Source organism: Monodelphis domestica, chromosome 2 (assembly GCF_027887165.1).
Source record: "Monodelphis domestica isolate mMonDom1 chromosome 2, mMonDom1.pri, whole genome shotgun sequence".
Taxonomy (NCBI): domain Eukaryota; kingdom Metazoa; phylum Chordata; class Mammalia; order Didelphimorphia; family Didelphidae; genus Monodelphis; species Monodelphis domestica.
The window spans coordinates 163,323,537-163,348,201 of record NC_077228.1 but is presented as its reverse complement, the minus strand read 5'-3'; the positions used below and the strand labels follow the sequence as shown (position 1 = coordinate 163,348,201).

Below are 24,665 nucleotides of genomic sequence, written 5' to 3'. Positions count from 1 at the left end.
TTTTGGAATTCCTTTTCAGATATGAGTTGGATTAAATTATTTCTAAGGTGAAGTATCTTCCAACCTTAATACTGTATTCATTTTAGCATAAGTTTAACTTGCCCCTTAACTCCTTCCTTGCACTTATCTCTATTATCATAGTTCATTTCTCCTTTCTACACTTCCAAATCTTTGGTTTATTTGTCTTCTTGAACATCAAGACAACAGTATTTGACATCAAAACCAGTTTGAAAACTAGAACCTTGGGGGCAGCTGGGTAGTTCAGTAGATTGAGAGCCAAGCCTAAAGACACGGGAGGTCCTAGGTTCAAATTTGGTCTCAGATACTTCCCAGCTGTGTGACCCTGGGAAAGTCACTTGACCCCCATTGCCTAGCCCTTACCACTCTTCTGCCTTGGAGCCAATACACAGTATTGACTTCAAGACGGAAGGTAAGGGTTTAAAAATAATGAAAACTAGAACCTTGTACTTAGAACATATTGGGATATTCTATATTGAATGCTTGCCTAAGTCTTTTTGAACTGCACAGTAACATCCCCCCTCCATAGTCATTTATTACCTGTTTATGAAAATTTTCTGTTAAAAAAGTCATAAATATGTTGTCTTTAGTAGCATTGAAATCTTGATTTCTGTAATCTGGAGTGCACTGGTGCTGACTTCCTGAAGGGAAGGAAACTCCAAGACTCCATCCCCTCCAAGACTGTGGAAAGCATGAGACCCCCTGGCAGCAATACCCTCATCTAGAAGACTTCAGGCCAGACAGACCACAGCCAGACCAGAATCATTGGTAAAGCAATTCTTGCAAGCCAAGACTTGATCTGGACGCAGATCAGGATTAGCTGCCCCAAAGGAGGATTTTGTTTTTAAAAAAGGGAAGTTTGGAGGGTGGCAGAAGTCTACGGTTGCTGGAGAAGTCTGGCAGTCTCCACAGACAAGCTATGAAAACTGAATATACAGTCTGAAAGTAGAGTGTGGACCTAACTACCCAGAAGCACCTCCAACAGTTAGATTTGTTACAAAAATTAATATGAATGAGATAAATAATTCCAATGGAATGGTGGAAGCACAGAGCATGCCAGTATTAGCAAAATGGCAAAATTCTTATAGTATTAAAGTTGTACTTTACTAATACTAATAAGTTGTACTTTAAGAGCTAAGGCATCTAATGATGTCCAAAGAAAACATGAAGCTTCCACAATCTCCAGAAAGACAAACATACAGCAATTAATTTTAACAAATCTCAAACTTATTGAAACCAACAACCTTCTACTCATGTCAATGTCTTGGTTAAATTTCACAATGCAGAACCCACACATTAAAAGAATTCCAGCTGGTATACATGACCTGGACATATGTACATCCATTATGTTTTCAGGTACAATGGGAAGAAAAATGCAGCACATTTTTTTCCCTCTTATCAAGGCACTATCATTTAAACAAAAACCTTGAGTACTCCAAATGGAATTCAGGTTTTACAAGATGAAACCATGGCAAGAAGTATCAGATTGCTGTGGAGTAATGTAGGTTTCAGAAATCTAATTTCTCAAGAAGGAAAATTATAAATGGAATGCTTGGTCCGTCTTACATATTGAAAGAGCTGCAATGTAAATTGTTTAAAGTAGCAGGTACAATAAATACTGTTACTAATTTTGTTTAAGTTTTGAAGAAGTGTGGGTACCGACTACTAGTAGTAGCTAAAATTAAAAAAAAAAAAGGAAGTTTTGCTCATTCTAGAACCCTATTTAAACTGCCTCTCCTTCCCACAATCCAATCATGGAAGGACTTGCTGGTCCAGGAATCTCTCCCATCTGGTTTTTTTCTGAAGAGAGCTGCCTAAGGTGGTCAAAAACATACTGACAAGTAGACCCTCCTCCATACAGGATACTCTGTCTAGGATCTGGGGGAAAGGGGCCCTGAACAAAGTCTGAGGCTTCAGGGAACAGCCATTTGGACTCTAAAAAATTCTAAAAAGTTTGCCATCACTGGCCTAGACAATGCTTACAAGAGAAGAGATTGCAGATAAAATGCCCAATATGCTTTAGGAGAGGCAGTTTCTGAACTGGGAGTTCCTTATACATCAATGTTTAATTGAAATAGATACTATATTTCACAAAAATACTTAAATGACAACACATAAACTTCAGGATATCACAAAGTACTAAAAAAAATCAAATGAGTGGAGTCACAACTATCAGCCCCTCTGTATTATGGACCTCCCTCTCCTTCCTTATATCTTGCCTACTCCAAGCAACAAATTATTTTGTACTTTGAATTACATTTTTTGTATTTTTAATTACAGTTACTATTTGAAATCTAGACAGGTGAGGGTGCTAGTTAAATATTATTTATTATTGATTGATTAATATTTAATATGATTATAAATCCATTCAGATCTAATACTAAGCTTTCACCTTATCTTGCCTGGCACTAGACCTCCATATCACTTCCCAGAAAAATGATGGCTTTCCACCACCACAGCTTTCCAGCTCCTCTTTCTGTATTGTAGCCCCAAAAAACATTCATTACAATTTAAGTTCCTTAAGGGCAGAAATGGTTCTATAGCCCTCATTTGGATCTCAACCCTTAGCACAATGTCTGGTATATACTAAAGTTCTTAATAGATGTTTTAATTTTCCACCTATTGTCTTGTCATTGAACAATCATTCCATAGGTCTAGAGTTTGAGGGAACCTCAGAGAATATCTATTCCAGTTCTCTCGTTTTATATATATATATATATATATATATATATATATATATATATATATATATATATATATATATATATATATAATATATATCACATCCAGACCAATCCAATTGAACCTAATCCCATCAGGACTCCTCAGAGCTCAGGGAGGTGGGCAAAGGCACTGGGGAACCTTATGGACAGCGGAGAAGCAGCTGGAGAGAACTGGAGAGAGCCTGGGCAGGCCAGCTTTCCAGGAGTCTTCGGCCTCAGAGCACATACAGCCCAACCCAGTTGAACTTAATCCGATCAAAAGCCTCCAGAGGACAGGGAAGCTAACATTCTACCCCTAGGGACTGTACCAAGAGATCTGACAAAGTTCCAAGAGGGGAGACTGACAGCCCCAAAACCAAAAAAAAAATGAGAGGAGCAAGAAAACAAACAAATGCGGGAAGCAAAGAAGGGGTAAACTCGAGCAAACAACAGAAAAAGAAGAAATTACAATAGACAGCTTCTGCAAAGGTAATGAGCAAAGAGCAAACGAAACAGAGGGGGAGGGATCAGCAAAGGAAAAATCAGATATCCCAGCTAATTGGATACAGGCTTTGGAAGAACTCAAAATGCAATTCAAAACACAATTAAGAGAGGCTGAAGACAATTGGGGAAAGAACTTAAAAACTAAGATAAGTCATCTGGAAACAGAGGCACTTGAACTAAAACAAGAAAATAGTGTCTTGAAAGCCAAAATAAACCAGCTGGAAAATGAGGCAAAGGAGATGAAAGATGAGGCAAAGCAGAGGAAAGATGAGGTGAAGAAGATGAAAGATGACCTCCAAAGAAAATCAAACCAAAAGGGAAAGGATGACCAAAAAACTCAGGATGAAATCCAGTCTTTAAGAACCAGAATACAACAACTAGAATCAAGTGACCTCACAAGGCAGCAGGACGCTATAAAACAAAACCAAAAGAATGAAAAAAATTGAGGAAAATTTGAAGCATCTCATTCACAAAACAGAGGATTTAGAAAATCATTTGAGGAGAGACAATTTAAGAATCATTGGTCTACCAGAAGACCATGACAAAAGAAAAAGCCTGGCCATAATATTAGAGGAAATTATTCAAGAAAACTACCCCGATATTCTAGAACAAGAGGGAAAAGTGGAAACTGAAAGAATTCACAGATCACCTCCTGTACTTACTGCCCAACTGACAACACCCAGGAATGTTATAGCCAAATTCAAGAACTATCAGACCAAAGAAAAGATATTACAAGCTGCCAAGAAGAAGTCATTCATATACCATGGAACCACAGTTAGGATAATGCAGGATCTGGCTACATCCACACTGAAGTACTGAAAGGCATGGAATATGATATTCCGGAAAGCAAGGGAACTAGGTCTACAACCAAGAATCAACTATCCAGCAAAACTGACTATATTCTTACAGGGGAAAGTATAGTCATTCAACAAAATAGAAGAATTTCAAGAATTCCTAAAGAAAAGACCATACCTGAACAGAAAATTTGATGTCCAAGCACAGAACTCAAGAGAATCATCAAAAGGTAATTAAAAAGAGGGGGGAGGGAAGAAAAACAAAATAAAACAAAAAAATTTTTAAGAGACTCAAGAAGTTAAAATGATATGTATCCCTATAAGAAAAGAGGTCATTGGTAACTCTTAAAAACTGTTGTTATTACTTGGGCAGCAAAAAAGAAGTACACTTAGAGGAAACAGTGACAAACTGTATAGGATGAAAGGACAAGACATAAATAGGTATATAGATATATGCATGCAAAAATACATATGCATGAGTATGCATATATATATATATACATATCTATAACTAGAGCCTAAAAATAGGTTAATATTAAAAGAAATGGGAAAAGAAACAAATGGGGGTAAATTTATATGTCATAAAGAAGCTCATGGTGGGAGGGGGGAGAACATCAATATACTGGAAGGGTAAAGAGGTCGGAGACAGGAAATACTCAACTTTTATGTGCTTTGAAATTGACTCAAAGAGGGAAAAACAATCCAATCCATTGGGGGAAGAGAATAGATTTGCGCCCTATAGGGGAGTAGAAGGGTCACAAATGGTCTAGTGGGGAGGGAAGCAGTACAAGAGAGGGAGGGGGCAAGGGGTTAATTTTAGAAAGACTACAGGGAAAATAAAGGGAGGGGGAATAAGAAGGGAGGGGGGTAAAAAGGGAAGTACTTGAACATAAAGAAGGAAACTTTAAGTAAATTAGGTGAACACAGAATAGTATACATGTCAGACCTTTGGGAAGGAAAAGATTTTAAAACCAAGCAAGACTTAGAAAGAGTCACAAAATGTAAAATAAATAATTTTGATTACATCAAATTTAAAAGGTTTTGTACAAACAAAACCAATGTACCTAAAATCAGAAGGGAAGCAACAAATTGGGAAACAGTCTTCATAAAAACCTCTGACAAAGGTTTAATTACTCAAATTTACAAAGAGCTAAATCAATTGTGCAAAAAATCAAGCCATTCTCCAATTGATAAATGGGCAAGGGACATGAACAGGCAGTTCTCAACCAAAGAAATCAAAACTATTAATAAGCACATGAAAAAGTGTTCTACATCTCTTATAATCAGAGAGATGCAAATCAAAACAACTCTGAGGTATCACCTCACACCTAGCAGATTGGCTAACATGACAGCTATGGAAAGTAATGAATGCTGGAGGGGATGTGGCAAAGTAGGGACACTAATTCATTGCTGGTGGATTTGTGAATTGATCCAACCATTCTGGGGGGTAATTTGGAACTATGCCGAAATGACGCTAAAAGACTGTCTGCCTTTTGACCCAGCCATAGCACTGCTGGGACAACCTCCAGGAAGTGATGCAGAGCGAAAGGAGCATAACCAGGAAAACATTGTACACAGAGACTGATACACTGTGGTACAATCGAAGGTAATGGACTTCTCCATTAGTGTCAATGCAGTGATCCTGAACAATCTGTAGGTATCTAAAAAACACTATCCACAAGCAGAGGATAAACTGTGGGAGTAAAAACACCAATGAAAAGTAACTGCTTGACTACAGGGGTGGAGGCGATATGACTGAGGAGAGACTCTAAATGAACACTCTAATGCAAATACCAACAACATGGAAATGTGTTCGAATCAAGAATCTTGGAATTGTGGAAAAGTGGAATCGTGTGTTGGCTATGGGAGAGGTAGTGGGAGGGTGGGGAGGGAAGAAAAGAAAATGATCTCTGTTTCCAATGAATAATGTTTGGAAATGACCAAATAAAATAATGTTTATATAAATATATATATATATATATATATATATATATATATATATATATGATAAAGAAGACCTGGTGAGCCTAAGGGACTTGGCCAAGGACACAAAGAAACCAAGTCATGATTTAATGGGATTTATTATTCTCTCCAAACACCATGCCCAGAGGAATCATCTCATGTTGATTCTTAGGGGACGGGAAGTTACTCATTCCTGAATCTGCTAATGGCTGGTCATCTATAGAACAGGAGCACAGCAGCCTCTGTTATCTCCCGACTGCTGCTACCAGCAGTATGAGTTCCATAGCCATCCCAGTCAAAGGCAGAGAAATCTCCACACTGCCTGGGATCCTCTTCTTCAAAGTATCCACCTCCACCAATGCAGTGCTGCAAAGGAGAAAGATGGCAATGAAAGAACCAGGGGAACTTTATATTTACTGAGAGGAATGGTCAAGGGAGGGAAATGCAAGGCAAGGTTCCAAATGTGATAAGAAAAGGGCAATGTGGACTATTTATATAGTAACATAGTATAGCACTGAATTAGCCTTTGTGGGGTTAATACAGCTAGGTCATACTGAGCCTTCTTAATGGTCTAGATGTTTTTTAAGAATTCTAAAAATAAAACAATAGGAAAGAAGCAGAGAGAGAGAGAGAGAGAGAGAGAAAGAGAGAGAAGAGAGAGAGAGAGAGAGAGAGAGAGAGAGAGAGAGAGAGAGAGAGAGAGAGAGAGAGAGAGAGAGAGAGAGAGAGAGAGAGGGGAGGGAATGAACACTAATGTATGACTTACTTTGTGCCAGACATTGTCATAAATGTTTTACAAAGATTATCTCATTGTAGATAATGATTTGGCTCATTGGAAATAGTCCTTAAATCAAATCCCACCTCAGTCACTTATAGCTTCTATCACTTCTCAAAAACCTCAGTCTCAACACATATAAAGTGAGAGGGTTGCACTCAATGGCCTCTGAGTTCTTTGATCTTTTCTAGCCAGTTTCTAGCCTGTTGCCTCAATGCAATGGAGCAAAAGCAATTGATCTCCATAACAGAGAAGGTCAGTTTCCCACATTTATTGAATCATGGGGATTGATACACTTGCCTTATGTGATGTAAACCAATTGACTGGAACAAAGGAAGATTAAAAAATAACTGGCCAAATATCCACCCAAGGTTTCCATCTTGCAACTAATAATAACAATGATGATAATAACTACATGTATATAGGACTTACTATATACAGTATACACTATATAGTATAGAGTATATACTAAAATAATGGTAGGGTTTGGGGGATGGGATAGGATGTTACAATGTAGGGCCAATATCACAAGAATAAACTTTGGGAAGGTTATCTGTGACTGACAGGCCTAGTCCAGGCTGAGCCTGTCCTGAGATAATATACACAGACTACCATATAAATGGGACAGTTTGGGAGCAGCTGGATAGCTCAGTAAATTGAGAGCCAGGCTGAGAAATGGGAGGTCCTAGGTTCAAATCTGGCCTCAGACACTTCCTAGCTCTGTGACCCTGCCTGGCCCTTACCACTCTTCTGCCTTGGAACCAATACCACTACACAGTATTGATTCCAAGATGAAAGATAAGGGTTTTAAAAAGGGGGACAGTTTGTTGTATTTAATCAACAAGGGAAGGTGAAAAAGGGATTTGGGATAATCTAAACTAAGGTCAGTCTGCCTAAACCCACGAGATCTAAATATCTCTTCACAGAGATTTCTTCCTAGTGAATTTCCTACTCTAATCCTCCCTAAATCTTAATTAACCTTCAACTACACCCCCCTTCACTGCATTTAAGGAAAGCATCTGTGTAAGGCTTTGCTAGGGCCAGGGGAAGGTCTTAGATCCAAAAAGGCCCAGACCCAATCTCACAGTCACTCCAGATGGATCAGGTTCACCAGGAACTAACTGCCTCTCGATGAAATACAGCAAGCACTAAAGGACAGTATTAGCCGCCAAAAAATTTTGCAACCACCACCTCCAGAGATTCTCCAGAGAGACAGCCAACAGCTTTAGTCCCAGCCTAACCCCTCCTTCAAAGTTCCAGAATCTTTCTGCTAGTTTCTTGCCACTTCTCTTTGCACACATACCTTTCCTTATAACAATACTAGTTGTTATATATGTTAACAATACTGAGTCAAGCACTTTACAAATATGATGTCATTTGATCCTCACAGAAACTGTTGGAGGTAGGTGCTATCATTTCCCCATTTTACATATGAGGAAACTGAGGCAAACAGAAGTTAAATTTTTGCTGAGGGTCACACAGCTAGTGTCAAGCAGCTGCCTCTACCTAAAACTAGAAGACCATTCCCTCAGTATCTTAAGTGAAATTGGAAAGAGAAGCACTTGCCCAGGCTAGTGAGATTGCTTGAAACAAAGGAGCTGGTACTAATCCAGGTGAGACTCCTAAAACAAGAGTAGATGGAATTCTGGACATGGAGTCAAGAAGTCCTGAGTTTGAATTGTGCCATGGTCACTTCCTAGCTGTATGACTCTGGGAAGGTCACTGCAACTCTCAGTCTTAGTTTTCTCCCCAGTTAAGTGGGGATAATGATACCATCCACCACACAGGGTCATTGTGAGGATCAAATGAGAAAATATGTATAAAGTACCTGATATATTTTAAAGGAATATATAAATATTACTTATTATTATTGTTGATCCCATTAGCTCAAGCTTTTCTGTCTGTCTCTTTCTCTCTCTGTCTCTGCCTCTGCCTGTCTGTCTCAATTGCTGCTTTTTTCTTTCCCTCCCTCTCCCTCTCTACAGTGAACAAAGCGTTGATGTAAGGCTCCATTTTGACTCTACTAGGATCAAAGCTTCTGGAATTACTATTCTCCAAACCATCTGATGGGTCCCAGAACTCACATGTTCAGTGTTACATCCAATGACTTTTATCCCAGCACACAGGGCATTGGCTGCGTTTTGTCCATTAAATACCCGGAAATGGACAAAACCTCCAACTATTTCACCTGGCAAGATACAAGAGAACTAGTCTGATCATAGTGAAAATCAAACATTTAGGAATTAGTTTTGAAGGGGAAGCCCTGTAGCTCCTTGAATGATGTGCCCAAGAACCCAGACTGTGGCTTAACATCATTGCAAGCACGTCTCTGAGCAGATACTCAGGTTTAACCAAGACAGACAGTCAGAAGGGACTAAGTTCATTGAAAGACATCACCAACCCTGGGCTTCAGTGCCATTCCCTTGCTTGTCTGAGATTTGGAGGAAAACTATCATATGCATTTTATGAGCCCTCACTATTACAGCACAAAGCTCAGAAGGAGGAGAAGAGATAATATAATTATTTGGGGTTCACACAACAAACACTCACTCTGGCTAAGTGGAGAGTAATAATGGGCAGTTTTTCGTGCATCACCAAAGTCATAGATGACAGGCACAGCTGGACCATTGTCAATCTCACACTGACCAGCCCCATATTTCACTGGATAGGTCTAAAAGATACAAAAAATGATGCCATGAGGAGAGGAGCATAAGACTGTGGGAATCCTGTTGAGAACACTTGCCAGGGAGGCTCCCCACCCACCTGCCACAAAAGAACCCAATTTACCTTATAGAGGTGAAAGAGATTCGATCCCAAATCACTTAAGAAGCCATTGGCAGTATGATATCTCAGCAGGGAACTAGTCTTCCACTGTTCCATGGGAGTCTTGTTGGGCACATGCCAGATGGCCAGATTCTCAGCTTGAATGCTATAATAACCTGGATTCTAGAGGACAACAGGAGTCTGAGCCCAATGTCTTCCAGGAGGACACATAAAGACTTGGACTGAACTAAAATCTCTTATTAATTGTACTGTAAGCTTTGGAGACCCACTGATCATATATGTGGGCAACATTGCAAAACATAGAATCACAGAATTGGCAAGTTAGAAGAGACCCCAGCAGCCATCACTGTGAATTATAAGCAAAAAACATTCTCTACTAAAATATATCTAGGAAGGGATTTCTGGCTCCATGACCTTCAATGAAGGGAGCCCACCACTCTCAAGGTAATCCATTCTACCTCTGAACAACTCTAATCACTTGGCACTTATTGCTCCTGCTTCTACCTGCTGGGGTCAAACCTGATCCACATAAATAATTAGCTTAGAACTGATGAAGCTTGATTATAGATCAAAGCAAACCATTTTTCATGGTTGGTTTTTCCTTCACTTTTTCAAGTCTTCGTCCACAACATGACCAACATGGAAATAATGTTTTGTGTGATATAACCAATATCAAATGGCTTAGAGAAGCAGGAGGAGAGGGATGGAGGAATAGAACTTGGAACTCAAAAATGTCTTAAAATGAATGCTTAAAAATCATTTTTAGATTTAATAAGGAAAAATGACACATTGTTGAAGGAAAAATAAATAACCCAGTCCTAGCAGATGAAACTCCTCAACTAAATTATCCAAGGACCATAGGGTGATAACTACAAGTAAACCACACTCATTTACACAAGAAGCATTTGACATTCAGACAGAGGATCAAGGAGAAACCATGGACTTACCTTGTAATCATCACTGGTAGCACCTTCTACACATCCAAAGGTGGCATAATTGGCCCAGTTCCCATCACCCTCAGGGTAGTCGACTCTGTTACCTTGCTGGCTGGACCAACGATCCCCCTGGGTGCACTTCCCTGCCAAGTGATTCTCATGCACACTGGCCACCAGGGTCCAGCCACCTCCCCTAGTACTCATGTCACAAAAGGTCTGGTAGATGTTCCCATTTCCACTCCGGAGGAAGTACAGGCCATCTGCAGAGGACAGTCACACAGGCTCACTCAGTGACAGCCCAGGAGAAATCCAAAGGATGGGAAAAGACCAAAATAACAGAGGAAACACCTTTGAGGACTCACCCAGACCTGGCCTTGGGACTTTCCTTACTAGAGAAACTCTCTTTCCCCTCCATCTCGGAGAGTGTTTTTGAGCTGAAGTAGGGCATAAGAATCCCTACTGAAAACCTATTATTGAGACTATTTTCTGCATTATAATAACATTCTCCTGTATAATATTTAAGAGTGCAAATAGATTTCCTAAACACTACTCAGTGAGATGGGTAATGCATGTTTTCTGATTCTCATGTTATAGATTTTGAACCTGAGTCTCACTTGTTACTTACCTATATTGACCTGCTAATTAGCAACAGAACAATTGAATCTACCTTAATTAGCTCTGAGTCTAGCATTCTTCCACTAGGTTACATATGCTTTCTCTTATCCACTCCTGTAGAAATGAAAAAAGAATCATTTAAATGATATTAATGACTTGCAGGCATGAACCAGCATGTGAGACTTTATTAATGTAAAGTTAAACATCACAGGCTTTTTCTTTAAAGTCTTACCTTCCATGTTAAAATCTATACTAAGTATTGGTTCCAAGGCAAAGGAGTTGGGAGGCCTAGACACTTGAGTTTAAGTGACTTGCCCAGAATCACACAGCTAGGAAGACTCACCTTCCTGAGTTCTGATCTGGCCTTAGATCCTCACTGGATGTGTGTGACCCTGGGCAAGTCACTTAAACCTATTTGCCTCAGAGCTAGAGAAGAAAATAGCAAACCATTTCAATAGGTCTGCCCAGAAAACCCCGATTGGGATCAGGAAGGGCAGACATGACTGAAATGACTCAACAACAACAGCAAGAGTAGCCAAGAAAGAGAAGAAAGAGGGGCAAGAGATGGAAGGAAATAAAATGGAAAAAAACAAGGATAATGCAAGTTTATTGCTTTCTGTCCTCTCTGAATTGAGTCTGCTAAAACTCCATTAGGATTGCCATCTTCTAGACAAACATCTGGTTGCCACAGTTGGAATGAGATAGGCTGAAAAGTGGCTCAGTTTGCACTTTGAAGACCCTGGCATCCCAGAGCCAGCCTGACTTTGTCTTTACTTACCAGTTAACAGTGGACAGTATATTTTGATTTCCTTGCAGCATTGAGGTATGGTTCCATTTAAAGCAGCACAGGCTGGTTGTACAGGCATGAATAGATTCGGGTCTCAAAAACATAAAGAGAATGCTTACAGTTACTGGTTTGCACAAGTTCCTACCACAGAGCAGAGGGTCTTGGTTTCATCTGTCCTTGAAGAGATCAGGGCTCATTCTCATTCCTTATGATTTTTTTTAAGCCCTTACTTTCCATTTTAGAAATCATGCTAAGTATTGGTTCTAAAGCAGAAGAAAGGAAAGGGCTAGGAAAGTGGTGTTAAGTGACTTACCCAGTTCACCCAAGAGAGAAGGTGTCCAGTTTGAGGGTCTATGTAGGGATTCGTTGAAGTCAGATTTGAACCTAGGACCTCAACTCTCCAGGCCTGGCTCTCTATTCACTGAACTGCCTAGCTGCCCCTAATCACTCCCATTGTAACATGTTTTCTAAAGCATTCCATCCCATGAAGTCTTTTTAAAAATGTTTTATTTAGAATATTTTTCCATGGTTACATGACTCATGATCCCCCCTCTTTATCCTTCCCCCTCCCAAGCCAACAAGCAATTCCACTGGGTTATGCATCTATCATTGTTCAAAACCTATTTCCATGTTATTCATATTTCCAGTAGAGTGATCTTTTCACATCAAAACCTTAATCACATCCCAATTGCACTATGTGGTCAATCATATATTTTTCTAATGCATTACTGGTCCTACAGCTCTTCCTCTGGATGTGGAGAGTGTTCTTTCTCATGAATCCCTCAGAGTTCTCCTGGATCATTACATGTTTCTTACATTCAACTGTGACATAATGTATCCGCCTCTGTGTAAAACATTCTTCTTGTTCTGCTCCTTTTGCTCTGCATCAATTCCTGGAGGTCATTTCAGTTCACATGGAACCCATGAAGTGGTTTAAAATGCCATGTGACAGCTAGGTGACTCAATGGATAGAGGGCTAAGCCTAGTTACAGAAAGGTCCTGGGTTCAAATCTAGCCTCAGATACTTCCTAGCTGTGTGACCCTGGCAAGTTACTTAACCCCAATTGCCTAGCCCTTTTCTCTCTTCAGCCTTGGAACCAATGCTCAGTATTGATACTAAGACTGAAGTTAAGAGTTTTTTAAAAAGGTAGAATTCTTCCCCTGGGACATAGGTCACAGATAACCCTCTGACTATTTGGGGCTGATACTTCAACTTCCTCCCACTCCAACTTGTCTCAGAACTCAGAAAGCAGCTGTCTCAAATTTGAGGTAGGATGTGGGCACTCTTCTGACTAAAAAAACAACATCAACAAAAAAAAAACCCTGACATCATCCTCAAGACAGTTCCAGTTCCTTCTCTCCCTTATGGGCTCTCTGAATTCATCATCGGATGAAGAGCAGAATTTGCTAGCAGGAAATTGGACTTACCATGTGCAAAGCCCTCTTTGGTCAACAGCATCAGGAGCAGCAATGTAGAAAGCCACATCATTATCTTCTCAATGCAAACAGTTGTCACTGCAAAGAGAGGTTAGAGACTATTATTTCCCATTCTACAAACTACTTCTTCTGGCACTGACCCCAGGCTTAGAAGTCCTTTGAGAGAACAATTCAGGGCCTTGGCCTCCTATCCTGGGACATACTCTGAGAGTGCTGGTAAATATTAAACAACCAGCTCTTTGAAGAAATAAATGCACACATACACAAAATACACATTTAAATGATTAGCATATATGCATATATGTGTGCATATAAAATGCTATAATATATTATATACATATATTTTTAATGTATGCCAGACACACTTAAGTTAAATCTGCATTATTGACATATACTCTTTAAGTTTAGGCAATCAACAAAACAAGACATCGGGTTCTGATTTATAGGATTTGTTGATTTCCTTGCTATAAATGCTCTGATTAAAATGTTCATCCCTGTCTGGACCTTCCACCTTGAGGTTGAGAAAGACCTGAAACTTCAGCCATCACCATTCCTTCCCTTCCAGTACCTGAGGCCCACAGAGCTGTGACTTTCTTGACTTATTGCCTCCTCACAGCTTCAGAGAAAGGTGTGTTCTATGACTGTCCCTCCTCTGAGTGAGGTTTCTCCTTTGTTGGGGGTGAAAAACTCAGTCCTTTATAGAGCTCTGCCCCAATAACCTGTTCTGCTGCCCCTCCCCTCAGACACTGGTCAATGAGGAGAATAACTCTGGCCCACAGGACCAGGGCCCTTGTCCCCAAAACTTCACTCTAGCAGAAAGTATGGCATTGGGAAGAAGCCAAAATTTTCCTGCCCTGAGGGTCTTCTTTTACCTTAAATAGCATATGGTAGGTAAAGAAGACAATAGGGAAAGAGCAAAACTTCAGAGTATTTTCAAAGGATCCAACCAACCTGTTAGAACTCAGGATGGATGCAGTAGAAGAATATCTCTGATGTTATCACAAAAACTGATAATATTGTGTATTGATCTAACAACTTCCCTATAGAAATGCCAATGTGGACAAATGCTTTAATGAAAGAAAACCAGCTCTTTGTCCTTTACTCTCTAAGTTGGCATCAATTTGTAAAGGCATTTATTGTCTACTCTAAATTGTAGGGAATGCAAGTCTCAACAATCCTAAATTGTTCAATACCTATTTATGGAGTTGTTTGTGTGATTTAATTTTTTATCCTATCAGTCCCAACCAGTGAATGATTTGCTCTGTTCTAAAAGGAAGAGTGAGACTCTGGATTCTTTGCTGTGGGCTTAGGCAGTGTCAAAGCTCATTTCATGGGATTTTCCTCACTGTTGAAGACTCATTTTTTAGTGTTCTCTGTGCCTGTGTGAAGGGTGAAGTTGGTAAGGTCTAGAGCCATGATGGTGAGCCTATGGCATGCATTCCAAAAAGGGCACACAGAGCCCTCTCTATGGCCATGTCCGTAGTCACCCACCGGAGTTTGTGACTAAAAAGCCAGAGAGATTCAGGGCAGAGCTTTTACCCTCCCCCTTTCATGTGCCTGAGGATATTTCTCACTTCATCTGTGCCTCTGCCTGGCAACCCAATGGAAGTACTTCTTCCCTCCCCTGTCTGGGATGAAGGTGGCTCACATGCTTTGTGAGGGTGTGGTGCAAACAGAAGCTTGTTGAGTCTGTGGTGAAGTTGGATAGAAGCTATGTTTGAGGGAAACAGAGGTCACAGTGTAGCACATGGGTGGAGGGGAACAGAGCTGTTCTACTTATTACTACTTAATATCATACTAGAAATATGAGCAGTAGCAATTAGAGAAGAAAAAAGAAATCAAAGGGATTAAAGAAGGCAGTGAGGAATCTAAATTATCACTCTTTGCAGATGATATGATGGTATCCTTAGAGAATCTGAGAAAATCAACTAAAAAGGTAGTGGAAATAATCACTTTAGCAAAGTTGCAGGATACAAAATAAACCCATTGAGAAAAAATACAAGTTTCCAGATTCTCTTCAGGTTCCTGAAGGGAAAGACTCTGGAGGAAAAACCCAACATGTTTGGAAGCTGTCATATTGATCATCTCCCTAACCCTATTTTACTACATTTGACACTTTTGGAAACTTTCTCTTGAGCATTATCTGGGACTCTTCTTGGTGAATATGAAAAGTCTCACTCCTATTGAGAGGGTTTGTTTACCCTGTGTTATCTGGCAAATTTTCATATGTATACTTTCTCTGATTTATGTTTTGCTCTTGCCTTAGATAAGTGAGTTTATCTGCCACATGTATTCATTATAGAACAAACATTTGTTGGTTAGGATAGCCAGATTTGAATATATAGCTTGAGAATATCACATCTCCTTAAGGGATAAAGATCAGAGGGAAGCTGGGTGGCTTAGTGGATTGAGAGTCAGGCCTAGAGACAAGAGGTCCTATTTTCAAATCTGGCCTCAGATACTTCCTAGCTGTGTGACCCTGGGAAAGTCACTTAGCCCCCAGTGCCTAGCCCTTACCACTCTTCTGCCTTGGAACAAATACTCAGTATTGATTCTAAAAAAAGATAAGAATCAGATTGAAAAAAAGGGAAAGGGAGGAATGACCTACTTGTACAAAAATATTTATAGCAACCCTTTTAGGGTAGCAAAGAATTAGAAATTGAGGGGATGTCCATCAATTAAATATATATAATGATGATGGAATACCTATTGTACTTTAAGAAATATTGAACAGAATGATTTCAGAATGAGCTTCCTGAAATGATGAAGAGAATCACTTGAAGTGATGCAGATTATATATATATATATATATATATAACCCCAATCATCTCTGCAAATGGGGAGGGAAGAAAGGAACAGGACAATTTAGATCTTATAATTTCAGAAAACTCATGTGGAAAATTATTATTAGATACACCTGTAAAATGAAATATCTTTTTTTAAAAAGAGATAAGAATCAGAGGGTCAACTGAAATCTAACAATTATTTTCCCTAGCCTATTAGTAACCTACTCATAAAAACACACTTGGACAAAACATGACAAAACCACCTAATATGTGAATATTAATTCTTGAAGAGAGGACTAACAAGTTTGTAGAACTATACTGATGAATAAATCATTGTACCTAGTCTGACAGGTAAAATCTAGCAGTAGGAAAAAAGAAAGCCATTTCCAAAGAAATAGAAGTGACAACGATATGAAGGAGTGACCATTGACCATGGTTCTACTCAGACAGAAGAGAATATTTCACTTTCCATTGAATTCAGCAAATCATTATAAAGCACCTATTATGTCCACACCACTAATACTGAGTCCTGAAAACACAGAGACAGAAACAAAACAGAACCTGGCCTCAAGGAAGTTACATTTGCCTATGGACATTAAATATATATTCACAGAAATAGGTACAAAGTAATTTTTTGGAGGAAAAGTGACAGAGGAAGTGACACCCAAGGTGAACCTTTAAGGAATATATGTATTCTGAGACCCAGGCATCAAAGAGGAATAGGTACTTTTCTGGAATGGGGGATATGGAAAATGGAACTAAGTATTAATTCTCAGGGAAAAAAATTTGAATTGTAACCCCAATATTCAAAGGTGGGGGGTAAAAGCACAGTTTTGAAAGGCAAGATTTTGTCCTGACTGGGAGGGGGAACATGGAGCTAAGTTTATCTCACTCTTCACTTCAGTCTGGAAACAAGTCCAGGAAGGAGGTTAACAAAGGAACACAGAGGAACTTTCTTGAAGATATCATCTTCCCTTGAAAATGTATCTCCCTGAACTTATCTCACTGTCCCAAGGCTGGTTATGGGTACAGTCTGTAAAATCATGATTCTGATAAGTGGAATAAAGAAGAGAGGAACAAGGGAACTCTTGGAGAATGAAACTTTTGTTGGGGGTTCAATAATGTGCTCAAAGACTGTAATGTCATAGTGGGGAATTCGAACATGTGTAGAAATGCAGTCTGCTTATATAATGTGATTTTGTTTGATCACAGATGATTTATGAATCTGTACTATGGACTAAATTAATGTCTGGTGAATTGGAGAAACCAATGTACTGAAGATATAATATGTAAATAATGCAGTTTTTAAGAGGAAGAATAATCTGGATTCTTCTGAGCTACTAGTTAGCAGGTAAAAAAAATGCCTGATAGAGTGAAGTTTATTTGAATATTGAATGCTGAAAAACAAGTAGAAGAAGATGAGAGGAATATTGGATTAGAATATGATGAATATATAAGGTCCAGTAATGCAGGAATGTGAGGTGCAGAAGGCAAAACAGATAATTCTCTTCTACTTTGAGCAGAGGTTTTGAAGAGAAGTAGAGTGAATGTTTTGAGACTAGTGTAAGGATAGAGGAATGAGGGATAGGGAAAAATGCAGATTGTCTCTAAAGAGGAGAGAGGAGAATTTAGCCATAAACCCTGGAAAAGATTCTAGAAGGGGAAACTCTGCAGAGGGGGGTTTGGGGAGATAACAGAGAAAAAAACTGTCAACCCTGAACTGTCCTTTCTCTGAGGTAGAAGGGAGAACAGCCGCTCCATCAACTCCTGGGAACTAATTAGTTTTTTGGAAAAACTAGGAGGTTCTTGGGTTTTGGAAGAATACCTAGTAGGAAATCTGTGTTTCCCTGAAGTGCTGTGAACAATCTGGCTGTAGACAATTTGGCTGTGGCAATTTGGCTAAGGTAAACCAAAGGATTTCACATCTGGGACTTTGGGTTTTACCTAAGAAGCCAAACCCAGGCTTGGGGAAGGACTCAGTCTATCAGTGAGTCCAGTCTCTTCAGCCTTTTAGAGACAATCTGGGATATTTAGTTTGGCAAAGTAAACAGATCGTCTTTTGGGGTTAGAAAAAGCAGGAAGTGGCCAAGAAGGGTTTAAAGAAGATCCAAATAACTCTCTCCTGAGAGGAGCCTAGAAAGTGGGAGGAAATAGAGTCATGTAGAGTTAGTACCTTACCTACCATTTTCCTAATGGGAAGGTCCCTAGGTGGGTTTTTTTTATCACCAATCCATCTAGGTCCTTTCCAATCAATATATCTCCTTTGGCAAGTATATTTCTTTTTCACTAGTAAGTTTAAGCAATTAGTTATCTCATTTCCCCACTGTCAAGAAGGAGGGGCAAACCCTCATAGCCCTGAGTATTCTCTGAGAACTGAATAAATTATAATAAATTGGAATAAAATCTAGATATATTGTTAAGTAAGAAGAATCTTTAAGAACTAAAAATAATGAAAGAAAGCATATGAATATGCAGAATTGATATTTATTTTATGGAAAAGTTAAAGAGAAAAACATTTTATTTGTAAACTTATGGGGTCTTAAGAAGCCATTAGAGTAAGTAAGACAAAAAACTTGGTTTTTTATGGAATTTCAAGTTTATGATATTGGACCACTGACAAAAATGAATTCTTTGAGCTGTAATTGGTAGGATTTTTCCATTTAAGGTAAAAAGTTTTGGGGACCTCAACTGATATTGTGAGCTTGGAATTCAAGTAGGGCTGTCTGATGATTGATCCACCATTCAAGAGAATAATGATGAAGCACTCAGAAGACAAGTGAAAGTCCTTAAAGGAAGACAAAAGTATGATCTCATTCTGAAGCTGAGATAGGATCCTTCTGACTTGGTAAGACCCACAGGATTCTGATGGTCCCTGAGTGAAATAGTTATGGCATGAGCCAATGATAGTTTCAGCCTATACATGAAATCAAATAATGTTAAGTCACTCTGTGTCCTCTTAAGGCATGAACCTAATGGAACCAGTGAGGACAGTTATGATCTTTTCTCTGCCATTTCCTTTTATCATAAATTACTGTGATCAGCAAAGAGTCCAGATTATAAACTGAAATTTTCCATTTCCCAAACAACCATGTATATTGGTAATTAAAGATCAGAACTCATGAAGTGTTAACTTTAGCTAAGTAAGATTTCTAATGATCTGTACTTAAGGGCCTATAGAAATAGTTAGAAAAGGGGACCTCCAATTTTAATTGACCATGATTGGAGTCTGAATCTTATTTGTAAAAGGGTTGTTATTTATTGTACTAGCAGGGGATCAGGAACTAAAGTTGACAGACCTAAGAGAGAGAGAGGGCAGATAAAAAGGAAGAACTACTTGTTCTTTTGGGTAGAGCTACACAAGGGAAGGTGAGAGACTTGATCACTGTCCAGAGCTGAATGGTAAGGATAAAATCCCTTCAATCTCTGGTTTCTGTTTCTTCTTCCCTTGATTGATATTATTCCTGATCCCCTTTGTACATTAGAAGAATAAGATGTTCAGTTCTTCTGGATTGAGAAGATCTATTTATTCTTTTTGTATTCAAGAATGATAGGTTTGGGGAAGAGGGAAATTAGGAAGTCCCTAAATTCCCTTCAGGGGTTGAGGGCTCAGGTCTGGGGACCTGGGTCCCTAAAGAGATTGTGAAGTCAGGCTGTTGTATTCTCCTGATATATAGAGATATACAGTGATTGAAGAGATAAATGAAAATCTTCTCTTGTGGATAGTCTCTTATCTTCCCCAAAGGGAAAAAAGTCTCTATCCACCACTACTGAAGAAGGATGGCTAATCTGATTTCTTTAGATAGATGAGGGTAACAACAGGTTGAGCTCAGCAAGCTGCTCCTCTCCCTTTCCAGTTCAAAAGGAGAAGAACCCACTCCCAACTGTTCATCAGCTTTTCTTGGTTAGAGGTTCTAGCTCAATCCCCCATTGCCAGCAAAATTCCATTCTCTCCCTGCCTGAGGTTTCCTTCAGACCACATTCTTCCAGTGCAGTCTGTAACTCACTCCTTCACAACTCCCCTCTTATCTGTAGTACAGATTCAAACTGACATCTGTACCAAAGTCCAGTATTTACCTTCTTAGTTATAAATTCTATCCTAATTATTCTGTAAAATTTACTACTCTAAATATTCCTCCTCCCCCCAAAATAACAAACCTTAGCATCTTAAATCTCCTAATCTGCCTAATTCTATGTCTAAGATTAGGATTATAGGAAAGTGGGAGGTAGGAAAGTATTTTAAATACATGGGTATTTTCAACATACTAACAATATTTCAATAATGTAACATTCTCTGTAACAATCTAAATTTTCTTATCCCAATAAACAATAACAAATTTATAACTATGAGATCACATGAACTCTTCTAACATCTGTAGTATTAATAATTCCTCTTTTTTTAAAAAATCATATCATTCAATATATTAATCTGTCCCTAGTCTATCTCTAGTTCCAAACTTTCCTGATCTAATCTTTCCCTGTCTGTTAGTGATTAATATATTAGAATCCCTATGCTATGTGTTAGTGTGTTAGACCATTAGTATTTTACATGTGTACATGTAATGTACAACATTACATATGTAGAAATACATATTACATATATACAAAAGTTCTGACCAGAAGTCATTCAGACAAGAATTAATGTATTTTCTTACCTGTATGAGTCCTTCAGAAGTTCAATTGTAAATTATAAAGTTCATATAGGTTGATCTTATCTATGATGCAACCCAAAATATACATGTCAGTGTGTATCTATGTTCATGTACTAATTATGTAGTGTTGGATGCATACTTTCTCTTCTTCAGGAAATTCTCTTCTCTTGTTGCCTGAAGATCTATCATTCATTCTTCCTGTGTTGATTCTATTGTGCAAGTGGATGCAATTCCCTATATGTGAAATTAATGTGCACAAAGATCCATCTTAAGTGACCCATTATTATCAGTTCTTGTTGTTAAAATTCTTTTGTTGTCCTTGGTGTTGATTGAAGTAATTCTATTAGTCTGGTGAACTTCCTCTGTACATATTTGTCCATTGTTTCACTTTGAATGAAGTCCCCTGTTCTCTGATGACTATAACATACAGCATCATGCATGTGTGTAAGATTGTGTGCATGCATGAAAGATTGATTTTTCTTTTCATGTGCATGTGTGAATTTCAAAACTATTCCATCCTAATCAGACCATTCTTTAGAAGATCTGATTTAGCTATTTCCTGATCAATAACAATAGAGATACTGGGAATAACAGAATCAGGTCTTGGAAACTACATTTCTCCTCCCTTCTTAGTTTAACAAGATTAGAAAGGGCTGCAGCAAACTCGAGATTTAATTATTTGAGAAAATGGCCTTCAACAGACATGTGCAAAAAAAAAAAAAGGACAGACCTCAGGGCTGTCCTAAGTCAAGCTTGAGCCACCGTTGGCGCATGTGAGATGCAGGAAGTGAGGTAGAGAACAGCCTCTGGAGTTCTCGTGACTTCCTGTGGAGAGGGCTAGGGTTCAGTGCTATCCTGGAGCTCTAGCTTGGAGGAGCTCCACAGACAGCTTTTCTTCAGATCGGTCACATGAGTGATAAAGACTGACTCCCTTCTCTGCCTTGGCTCTCCAAGGCCTTAACGCCTGCTTTGGCTCAGCCTGAGCCAGAGTGGTTGAGTTAAACTCCTTTCCTTCTCTCCCTCTTTCCTTCTCTCCCTCTCTCTCTCCCTCTAATATTTTCTTCCTCTTGTTATAATTAAATCACCATAAAAATTTGGCAGCTGACTTGGGTATTTTATTATTTGGGATTTCCCTTGGTGACCCTTTAAATTTAGATTTTTTTCAATCTCAACCATAATTTCACCCTTTACACATGTAAGATTTATTTTTTCATGTGTGCATGTAACATGTTATATACATCTTCATGTATGTGTATGTAATATATCAATTCTGTAATGTATTATAATTACATATTTCTGTTATATCATTTGAAGATTTGGAGATGGAAGTTTTTTCAGTTGTTCAGTGAACATTTCATTGTTGATCTAGCAGAGATTAGTGATATTCAGATTATTGTATGTATTTGTGCAGTGCTTTATTCTATCTCTTCCTTACTCTCATTGTTCTAATTTGTAGGAGCAACTTCTTGGTTATCTCTAGGGCATTTGGTATTTCTTCAGATTCAGGCATTATTCTTGCAGTCTCTCCCAGATTTCCTTCTAGGTTTTCTGTTGTGCTATCATTATGCTTAACATGAGAGGCCTGGTACCACTGATCTTTGCCTATTACTTTGATGCATGTAGGAGTAATTAAGAATACCTAGAGTGAACCATTCCATCTAAGCTCAGTAGATGTATCTCTAAAAAATTCTTCACAAATCACCTGGTTTGATATTGTGCAGTGAGAATTCTAGGGGTACTCTTTGAATCCAGATAATAATAATCCCAGATTCCTGAGTTCTTCCAATCTATCTTGTATTTCTACCAGATAGGTGTGAAGTTGACATTCTCCTCTTAGCATGTATATGTAAGATGGTTTAGCTGTCCATTCATGCCACAACAGTTGTCCATACAGAATTTCAAATGGGGAAATATGCAAGTCTCCTCTGGGTCTGGTTCTAAGGTAGAATAGAGCCAAAGGAAGAACATCTGTCCACTTTAGGTGTGCTTGTGCACAGAGTTTTCCTATGGTTCTTTTTGACTCTTTATTCATCCTCTCAACCTGACCTGAGCTCTGTGTTCTAGAGACATCGTGTAGGCTATTCTCAATCCCTAAATTCTTATATATTTCTTGCAATATTTGTGATGTAAAATGAGAACCCCTTTCTAAGACAATAACATCAGGAATGCCATATCTAGGAATTATTTCATTCAGTGGTGTTTTCACTACTATGGCTATATTGTTATTCTTAGCCGAATATGCCTCTATCCATCTAGCCAGACAATGCATGATTAAAAGTGTATATTTGTATCCCTTGTCATTAGGCATATTAATGAAGTCAATCTGCAAACATTGGAAAGGTGTATGGGCTAATGTTCTTCCTCCCAGAGCCTTGTTCTTGAAATGATCTTGATTGAACTTCCTACATATATCACATGCCTGACAAACTCTAATAGTGTTTGTAGATATCCCTGGGGCTGTCCAAAACCTTCTGATTTCATCTAACATGTATTGAACTCCATAATGACCTTGGGAGTGAATTACATTATACATATATTGATGAAGCTTTCTGGGCAGTTTGGGATTCCCTCCCTCAGCTAGTCATATTCCTTTCATTAATTTGGCTTCGAGGTATTTTTTCCATGAATGAATTTCATCTCTGTGGTATACTTTTATAATATCATGCTTTTCCACAAGACAAAGATTCAGAACACGGTAATGACCAAATCTATCTGCATATCTTGCTGTTAGGTCAACCCTGTAGTTCCCTTGGGATATGTTATCCTGGCCAGAAGTGTGAGCCTTGAAATGTATCATGGTTACTTCACTTGGCAATTTTACAGATGCTATTAGGCAGGATATAAGATCTCTGAATGTAATTTTATTCTCAACTGATGTTACAAAACCTGTTTTTCCATATATAAACGTAAGAATGCAGAGTTTCAAAACCATGAATTGAATTAGTATAGGCCTGAGGTAGAGGCCAGAGCCTCGAGAATCAGCTCCAAAACAAAGAGAACCTCCTTGCGGATGGGCCGCCGCCCAGCCTCACTCGAGCCCGCCAGGCGCCCGCGCCGCTGCCCCTTCGGCCGGCCCGGAGCCACAAGCCTCGCCCCGCCACCAGGTTCAGAAATGCCCAGGGCTTGCGACAGCCGGGGCCCGCCAGCCAGCCGGGAGGAAGGACAGGGTCCCTCTCCGGTCCGCGCCAGACCCCGCGCCCCCGCCGCGCCCCCAACGCGTCCCCGCCACGCCCCCCACCCCGCGCACCGCCTCCCCGCCTCCCCGGACCCCTGACACCGCCACCCAGGGCGCGGACAAGCCAACGCGCTCCCGCCGCCGCCCCACAAGCCGCCTGCGCCTCGTCCTCCACTTGGTCTTCCCAAAGGGCCCTGACCCTGCTCCTCCGCCCAGCCATCCTCCCTGCAGACGGGCATCGCCACCTAGGCCCGGAGGAGGCGGCCTCCCCTCCGCCCCGGTGCCCTCGGCTCTCTGGCCTTCAGCGTCCGGCCCCACCGCCAGGCGCTCCAGGCCCTCCCTGCGTCTCCCAGCTGTCCGGGGCCAAACGGTTTGCCGGTGCGTGGAGAGCTCTGCCTGCTCGCCGCAGCGTGCCGCCCTCCAAGGGCCTCCTTCACCTTTCAAGGGCCAGCACAAAGCCCAGGTCCCTGCCCAGGAAGCCTGTCCGCCACCCTCTTCATTTGGAAACCGGGGTTCCTTCCCTCTGGGACCTGCTTCGCCTCCGTTCTCTCTCCTTCTGCGTCCGGGGTTGGGGCACAGGGGAACACAGCCCGAAGGGTGTGTGTCTCTGTGTGTGTGCTTGTGTGTGCCTGGGTGCGCGCGCGTGTGAGTGTATGTCAGTGTGTGTGTGTGTGTGTGTCAGTGTGTGTGTGTGTGTGTGTGTAGAGGCGAAGGGACAATGGGGGCCGGAGGGGGACACCGC

At 40.0% G+C, this 24,665-nt stretch overlaps 1 protein-coding gene and 1 pseudogene across 2 annotated transcripts; one reads left to right on the top strand and one right to left on the bottom strand.

The window, feature by feature from the left end:
* The window catches only part of LOC100619026 (ubiquitin-conjugating enzyme E2 variant 2-like), a 31,535-nt pseudogene extending 29,676 nt beyond the window's left edge, over nucleotides 1-1,859 (top strand).
* A 4,221-nt stretch (nucleotides 1,860-6,080) lies between these two features.
* LOC100029540 (intelectin-1a-like) lies at nucleotides 6,081-24,562 on the bottom strand. 2 transcript variants are annotated; one of them, XM_056816151.1, is made up of 8 exons: nucleotides 24,361-24,562; nucleotides 13,305-13,391; nucleotides 11,868-11,969; nucleotides 10,487-10,734; nucleotides 9,543-9,701; nucleotides 9,306-9,426; nucleotides 8,840-8,943; nucleotides 6,081-6,346 (listed from the first exon to the last, which is right to left on the bottom strand). In XM_056816151.1, the coding sequence occupies exons 2-8, from the start codon at nucleotides 13,363-13,365 to the stop codon at nucleotides 6,194-6,196; spliced, it is 948 nt and encodes a 315-aa protein (XP_056672129.1). In that variant the 5' UTR covers nucleotides 13,366-13,391; nucleotides 24,361-24,562; the 3' UTR covers nucleotides 6,081-6,193. The 2 variants fall into 2 exon arrangements, with proteins under 2 accessions (XP_056672129.1, XP_007481691.2); XM_007481629.3 differs by lacking the exon at nucleotides 24,361-24,562 and adding an exon at nucleotides 20,752-21,410.
* Nucleotides 24,563-24,665: the final 103 nt, after the last annotated feature.

Bases quoted from the DNA above. Each gene is read 5' to 3' on its own strand.
- LOC100029540 (XM_056816151.1), bottom strand. From the start codon at position 13,365: ATGATGTGGCTTTCTACATTGCTGCTCCTGATGCTGTTGACCAAAGAG. The intron at 11,970-13,304 runs GTAAGTCCAATT...TATGTTTTTGAG, and splicing joins CAAAGAGGGCTTTGCACATG to ACCCGAATCTATTCATGCCT. The intron at 9,427-9,542 runs GTAAATTGGGTT...TGTATCTTTTAG, and splicing joins ATCTCTTTCACCTCTATAAG to ACCTATCCAGTGAAATATGG.